General features: G+C 42.5%; 1 protein-coding gene across 1 annotated transcript in view; it reads left to right on the top strand.

Annotated features, from left to right (window-relative positions):
* Positions 1-8,084, top strand: part of MAN1A2 (mannosidase alpha class 1A member 2) — a 248,716-nt gene that overhangs the window by 174,465 nt on the left and 66,167 nt on the right. The window contains exons 9-10 of the mRNA XM_019516076.1: positions 978-1,093; positions 3,816-4,035. Of these exons, the coding sequence (XP_019371621.1) occupies positions 978-1,093; positions 3,816-4,035 (336 nt within the window). The remainder of the gene's footprint in view (positions 1-977; positions 1,094-3,815; positions 4,036-8,084) is intronic.

Raw genomic sequence — 8,084 nt, 5'->3', positions numbered from 1 at the left:
CCCCCCCCCCCCCCCGGTTAGGGGAACACACTGCAGATTTGGTCACTGGCAGGCTATTGAAATTTATTGAAATCCTGTTTAGGAAACAAGGAAAGCAGAAAAATAACAAATTCACAGCCACAGGTCAGATACCCCCAGGACTCTCAAAGCATGGTTGCAAGCATTTACCCCCCCAACCCCCCCCCCACTCAATCACTGTGAGGCATGTGGGATAGAGTGCTCACTACTACCCCCTTGTATTGGAGCCACAGCATTTCACACGATTATGAACCGATCCTAATTATGAACCATTCCTAATTCCTAATGACTGACATTTTGGAACAATTCAGTTATTACATCCAGCTCTATCCTAATAATGGGCAAGAAGCACAGCTAAGTGTACAAGCAAGTGAACAAGGCTTGCAGTTGACACTACAAAAATTGCCTCCTTTCTAATTATGAAAGAATTGGAGAATATATTGTCACATTTTCTTTGTTCTGTAAATAACTATTCTGTGTGAAATGAAATCTTGTGGAAAGACCAGATTCCATATGGTCTGTGGCAGTTTATCCAGCCATATGTTCTAATTACATCTTGTACACGGAATCAAAGATTTCTTTATTATTATCCATTTTTATTTATTAAAGAACTGCCAAGAAAAAATGTCTTGTGTAATAGAACCAAATGTTGTTTCAATTAAATCTGTGACATGGGAGGAGTAACTTTAGTAAGTGAATTTTGTCATGTGATGAATATTAAGCATACATAGTAGGAAAAGTGTGTTTTTTGTGTGTTTTTTGTGGAAAGGCATTCTTAGAATATGAAATGAAAGTTTGGACAGGAAATGATTATTACATGCTGTGCTGGAGTAGATTAAACTAATGATAGTTTAAAAATGTTCAGGGTTTAAACAAAGTATGGAATTTTTCTCTCAACAAATGCAAGGTGTTATTGCATTAAAATGTCTGACTGTTTATCCTTCCTTTCTCTGTTACAGATCACACATCTGTGGGTGGGCTGGGAGACAGTTTTTATGAATATTTATTGAAAGCTTGGCTGATGTCAGACAAGAGGGACACCGAGGCAAGGAAAATGTATGACGATGCAATTGAGGTGATTACAATCCACTCTTTCTGTAGAATGAAATAGTCACTTTAGAAACTGCTTAGAACAGTGAAGATGGTGAAGATCACATTTTGTAAGTAAAGAGCACCCCAGGATCTACCTCTCTGCCCCCATCCGGCTCCCCCTGACTCCTGGACAAGCCACCTGGACTCTGACCCCACTCACCCAGCCTGGCCGAGGCGGCATGGGGCATGGCTTAGTCCAGCCAGTGTGTCCTGCTGCTCCCGATTGTAGGGCCTCTGACAGACTGAGATCAACTGTCAGAGGCTCCACGATCAACTAGGCAAATTGAGATCAACTGGTTGGTGACCCCTGGTTTAGAATAACCAGGAAAGCACAAGAATTTAACTGTTCTATTATGTGTATGAAGGGAAGTAATTTAGCTGTATAAGGAAGTGAGTAAACATTATCAACCATGAAACCTTTCCTCTTGTAGCTTTAAAAGAATACTGTTGTAAAATTCATTTGGCTTGGATTACTTTAGTAAAAACATCAACTTCAAAATGCTATGACTTGGAACAGGGATGTCAATCGTATGGCTCACAGAGCTGGGTCATCTGGCCCATGGACTTTTGCCCTGGCTATGGTTGCAATGTGGGATCTTCTTACAGCAGCAGCCAAGCTCCTGAATGGGACCCACGGTGCTGGAGCCAGAGCAACGTGGTAGCTTGTTTCCACAGCTGCAGCCAAGCACCTTGGTGAGAGTTACGGTGCTGGAGCTCCAGCAGCACTGCAGGAAAAAGCTTGTTTCCACAGTGGTAACCAAGTGTTCATAATGTTGGGCTTTTCTTCACAGTGCTGCTGAAGCTCCAGTGCTGCAGCTGTCACCCAGGAGCTTGGCTGCCACCATGGGAAGAAGCAACAGTGCTGCTGGGGCTCTGGCACTGCTGCTCTCTCCTGGGTGCTTGGCTGCAGCTGCAGAAAGAAGCTATGGTGCTGCTTTGGCTCCAGTGCTGTAGCTCTCACTCAGATGCTTGGCTGCATCCACAGGAAGATGCTGTGATCTGCTGGGGCTCCAGTGCAATGATTCTCACTGCTTTGGCTGCTAAGCACCTGGAAAAGAACAGCAGTGCTGCAGCCCCAGTAGCACCATGGAAAGAGGCTTGTCACTGTGGCTTGTTCCCATGGTGGCAGCCAGGTGCCAGGATCCTGGTCCTCTTCTGGCCGGGTCCTGAACAGGCTGGAGTGGATCCAGCATGGGGCGGGGGGGTGGGGGGAGGGCACCGTGGGCTATATCCCACACTACTTGCCCCAGGCCCACACTACTTATCCAGCCCATGAGGCCAGATGAGTTTGACACCCCTGATTTAGAAAATTAAGGTGAAGTCTTTCATCTCCTGATGCTTGTATGTGTCACTTGTCCTATCCTAGTTTGATTTATGGTTTAATCTTATTCTTCAGGGTCCTGTCGGGGGAGGATAGTACTTCTTGTGAAGTGTCAGGGCATTCATTACAAGTTTCTTTAAAAACTGTGAATGAATGTTTAGGTGGTTCACTATGATGAATCCAGTCACCACTTACATGTCCTTTTAGAACACAGAGTTTCATTAGTTGTCTGTTAATCTTTGAAGTATCTTGAGGGAGGCATAGTATGCTCTCAGGCTTCTTAATAATGCCATAGCACATTCTGCCCCTAATTTGCAGAATGGCACAAGCTGAACAATGGCACAAGAATAGTGTACATGTTTAATGTGTAATATCAGTCTCAGATTTTCAGCATAATGTGAATAATTTATTGAAGAAAATACTTTGTTACAGTAATGACTGTTGGTAAGCTTGCTAATGATCATGACTAGACAGTAATACAGATGGTATTCTACAAAGAGTCTCTTCCTTTTCTGCATCTATTCAATACCAGGTTGAGCCAAAAGTATAACCATTTCTATGACTGGTTTAGGGGCTCTGATCACCCCCAGATGTGTTCCTCCCTCCATGGGGTTCTGCGATCTGGAGCTTCTGTTACCATTCCCTGCAAACCCAATGAGTCCTGGAATTATCAGAAAGCTAGAACAAGATCAGGATGTAGTTTTGATTCTTTTATCTTCAGACTCTGCCATGCCATGCCATTGCTCCTGCCCATAATCTCTCAGTGTGACAGCAAAGTTCTGCACCTCTGTCTGTGCAGCCACCATGTTGAGTGGATTCTGGTACCAGAGACTCTATTCACATAGTGTCAAACTATCCAAATTAACACCAGAAAATATTCCACTAGCACTACTAACACATTTTTGTAGGGAAGGGTCTTAATTTGGGCCTGTCAGCATAAACTGTCTCCATCCAAGCCATAGGTCCAAGATATTATGGGCTATCTCCTGGGTTCTTAGTGTATTTACAAAGAATAATCTTACAGTTTCCATTCACTCTTCTTTTCACTATTTTTCGATTTACTCTTCTTCTCTGGGGATGTTCTTTAATACTGACCAAGAGGATGCTAGTCTTTGTCTCCTTTCAGTGACTGGTCTCCTTAGAGAAGTCTGTAATTCTTCGAGTGCTACCAAAACCTGTGCTTTGGGAATGTTGTGACTCTTAACCCCTTGATTTCTAAAGTATAGAGCACATCTATAAATAAAATTTGTCAGGGAAGAGAAAAAATATTCTTGTTTTAAAATTGTATTTAACATAACATTATATATCAATTTTAAAGCATAATATGTGAGGTAATATGAATTAGAAAAAAGAATACTTGAAGGCTTTCCCAATCTCCTTTTAGGCCATCGAAAAGCATCTTATCAGAAAGTCTAATGGAGGACTGACCTTCATTGGAGAATGGAAAAATGGGCATCTTGAAAGAAAAATGGGCCACCTCACCTGCTTTGCTGGGGGAATGTTTGCACTTGGAGCAGATGGTTCCAGAGATGATAAGGCTGGGCACTATTTGCAACTTGGAGCTGAGATTGCACATACATGTCATGAGTCATACGACAGAACAAGTAAGAGTCATTATTGATCTAAAAATTTCACAGAAAAGAGAGGTGGTGGGATTATTCAAGATGCATGGGCCTGATCTTTGTCTCAATTGTACCATATTTATGCCAGTTAAAATGTCTTGACTTCAGCGAAGTTACTTCTGATATTCACCAGTATAAACAAATGTAGGCTCAAACTTGATAATTCTTTAACATTTGTTCATCTTCTTGTGTTTATCCCTAACTAATTCTCCATATGTTTTTCATTCAAGTCCCTTAGTTTTCACATAGTGGCCACATCAACATGGGACGCTTACTGTGCATTAGCTTGTTACTACTGTGCAAGTAGTGTTGCTTGGCATGAATCGTGATGCGATGCTGCTGCACAGGAGTAACAAGCTACTGTGCAGTCAGTGTCACCGGGATGCTACTGGGGATGCTATTGCACAGTCATTTAGTATTTGGGTACGTAAGTACTAAATGACTATGCAGTAACAAATGTGAGGTCAGTGTCTTGTATAGACAGGGCCACTGTGAGACACTGCTCAGTTTAAACGCACTGTACATGGAGTACAAATTTTAAATGTGGGATTTATATTACTTTTATTAATAATATTGTGCCACATAGCGAATTATTAGTTCAGTTGGAAAGGGGGTTAGAATAGAGGTCCTCACCAAAGATGAGAAGACAGATTGTGCTGAAATAGAAACTGTTGAACTAGAGAGGAGATAACAAGGTGTGCTCTGAAAGTTGCTAATTAGACAAAATTAGGAGGCATTGTCAATATAGAGAGGATAGGGAACATAAGATCATAGGAAGGTAGGCCTGGAAGGGATCTCACAAGGTCATCTAGTCTAGTCCCTTGATCAGGGCAGAATCATCCGTAACTAACCCATCCCAGCCAAGTATCTGTCTAACCTGCTCTTGAAAATTTTCCAGGGATGGAAATTCCACAATTTTACTAGGCAGCCTGTTCCAGTGCTCGATTACCCTCATAGTCAAAAAATTCAGCAGTTTGTGGGCCCCAAACTGAATACAGGACTCCAGGTGAAGTCTCACCAGTGCCGAATAGAATACAAGAATCACTTCCCTCGATTTAGAAGTGACGCTTCTGATAATACAACCCAGCATGCTGTTGGCTTTTTTTGGGAACAACAGCACAGTGTTGGCTTGTATAGTTCACTTATGGTCTACTGTTACCCCTTGTCCTTTTCTGTAGTAATGCAGCCTAGCAGTCATTCCCCAGTCTGTTTGTGCATGCAATTTTTCTGTCCTAAGTACAGGACTTCACACTTGTCTTTTCTGAATTTTATCTGGTCGATTGACGACCATTTCTCTCATCTGTCCATGTCATTCTGGATTCTATACCCCACCTTCCAGAGTGTCTTCCACAGAGTTTCTAAGTGTACACTCAGTCCCATTGTTCAATTACTTAATGAAGTTATTAAACAAGGGTAGACCCAGGACAGCGCCTTGGGGAGCCCCACTTGATACTTCCTTCCAACTAGACTTTGAGCCATTGAAGACTACTTATTGAGTATGGTGATCCAAGCAGTTATAATATCTACCCTACACTACCTTTATGTAGTATGTATTTCCTTAGTTTGTTAATGAAAATGGAGACAGTATTAAAAGCCTTGCTAAAGTTAAGGTATATCACATCCACTCCTCTCCCTGCATCCATAGAGCCTGTCTTCCTATAAAAAGGAAATCAAGTTAGTCAGGCATGATCTGCTCCTGGTGAATCCATGCTGTTTGTTTCTGATCACCTCATTCTGCTCTAGGTACTTCACAGTAGATTCCTTGAGGACTGGCTCCATTATTTTTCCAGATTTCATGGTCAGGGTGTCTAGTCCATAATTTCCCAGATCCTCCTCCTTTTTTTTTAAAGATGGGTACTATACTGGCCCTTTTCCAATTATCCAGGACTTCTTGACCTCCACAAGTTCTCAAAGGGGATAGATAAATGGCTGTGAGATTACTGCAGTTGGTTCCTGTATGACTGCTGGAACTCATCCATGCTTCGTACCACTACCCTTTCCTGCTTGTACACATAGGCACCAACAATACTTCCAGGAACACAGCTGAGTAGATCAGAGAAGACTACAGGACTCTGACACAATGAAAAGCCATAACACTGTAGCCTGCCATGGGTAAAGCAGGCCAACATCCTGCTGCTGCAAAGGTTGTTAAAATATGGTTGAGAGATGCAAGGAAGAGGACCATGCGTCCTACAACAGAGGAAGGCAAAAAACCCTCACAGCAAGTACCAATCTGACCATGGGGTAAAATTCCTTTCTGACCCTAAATATGGCCAGGAACCTCTGGGTTTAATTGACTGAGGTGTGCCACTCTTCTGCTGCCAAAGTCCCCAGCCTTGGCTACAGCCAACACCCAATGCTTTTGAGGATGGCAAAACTCCTCCTTCCCTCCCTCTGACAAGAGTAGCAACAGGAGGGGGAAAAAGTCCTTCCTGGCCCCATGTGGCAATCAGCAAAGCTCAGAAGCAAGGGAACTACCCAAAGAAGAACAAAGACATAGCTAGATCATGCCTGACTAATGCTTATCCAGCCTCTTCTTGAACATCTTGAGTGATAGAAATTCTGCAACTTCTCTAGCAGTCTGTTCCACTGCCTCACTGTTCTAGCAGTGAAGAAGTTTTTTCCTGATATCTAGTCTAAATCTACTTTGCTGCAACTTCAAGCCATTGGTCTGCATCCTACTCTGCAGCGTGATAGAAAAGTTGCTTTCCCTCTTCTTTATGGCAGCTATTAAGACATTTAAAGACTGCTATCATGTCCCCTCTTCTGTGCCTTTTCTACAAACTTAACCTGCTTACTTCTTTCAGCCTCTCCTCATTTGGCTTGCCTTCTAAGCACTTTATCATTTTTGTTGTCTGCCTGTGGACCCTCTCTAACTCCTTTCCTACTTTGTAAAATGTTGAGCCCAAAGCTGCGCACAGTACTCTAAATGAGGCCTAATCAGTGCCAAGTAGAGGCAGTATCATGTCCTGTGTGTTGCACCTAATGCTTCTATTGATGTATCCCAAAACCACCTTTGCCTTTTGTCTAGCTACACCACACTGCAGACTCACTGAGTCTGTGATCTACCAGGATTCCCAGATCCTTCTCCATAGTGCTGCCATCCAGCCATCTGTCACCCATTTTGTATTTTGGTTTTTGATTATTTTTCTGAGTTTTTAGTGTCTTGCATTTGTCAGCATTGAACTTCATCCTTTTAGCTCCAGCCCAGCTTTTCAGGCTGTCTAGATCATTCTGAATTGCAGTTCCATTCCCTGTTCACAATCCTTTCATTTCATGTCTTTTTTACAAACTTGCTCAAGAAGCTTTCTATGCCAGCATTCAATTCATTAATGAACATGTTGATGAAGTTCATCAGGCCCTGCTGACTTGAATTCATTTAGACCCATCAAAAGCTCTGTTTCTTTTGTTATCTCTTTGCTCAGCTTGTTTCCCTTCTTTATTAGCTGTCAAATTGCAGCTAAATATTTCCTCAAGACTGAGATAAAGTAATCGTGGAGTTCTTTGCATCTTGTTACAAGTTCACCCTGGCTGTTGTTTACAGCAGACCCACAGCTTCCTTGGTTTCTCTCTTTTGCTCAACATAGTTATAAAACCTCCTCATGTTGTCTTCAACCTCCCTCGCAAGGTTCAGCTTCCTTTTTTTTTCTTTGCTGCCTTGATTTTTGTCCCTGCAGATTCTTGCTTGGTTACCAGCCCATTTTTCTATTGCCTACATGAATTCCTTTTACAATGAGGCATCCTAGATGCTCCATGTGGAAACGCATTGGTCTCTTACTATTCTTCTGGTGCTTCCGTTGTATCAGAACAGTTTTTTGTGGGGCTTCCTACAGTGTCCCCTTTCTTTAGAAGCTTCCAGCCCTCTTGGTTACCTTGATCTCTCAGTGGGCACATCTATAATGTACAGTAATGCACTTTTGCTATTGTGCATTAAATTTAGTAGGTCTAATGTAAGGTACTAAATACATGCGCGTTAGGCTGCCCTAGTGCACAGTAGTTTCATAGTTTCTAGGGTCGGAAGGGACCTGAGC

This window comes from Gavialis gangeticus, unplaced genomic scaffold (genome assembly GCF_001723915.1).
Source record: "Gavialis gangeticus isolate Ggan-Ray unplaced genomic scaffold, GavGan_comp1, whole genome shotgun sequence".
Taxonomy (NCBI): Eukaryota; Metazoa; Chordata; order Crocodylia; family Gavialidae; genus Gavialis; species Gavialis gangeticus.
Note: the sequence above shows the minus strand (reverse complement) of the source record. Positions and strands in the feature narration are given on the sequence as shown.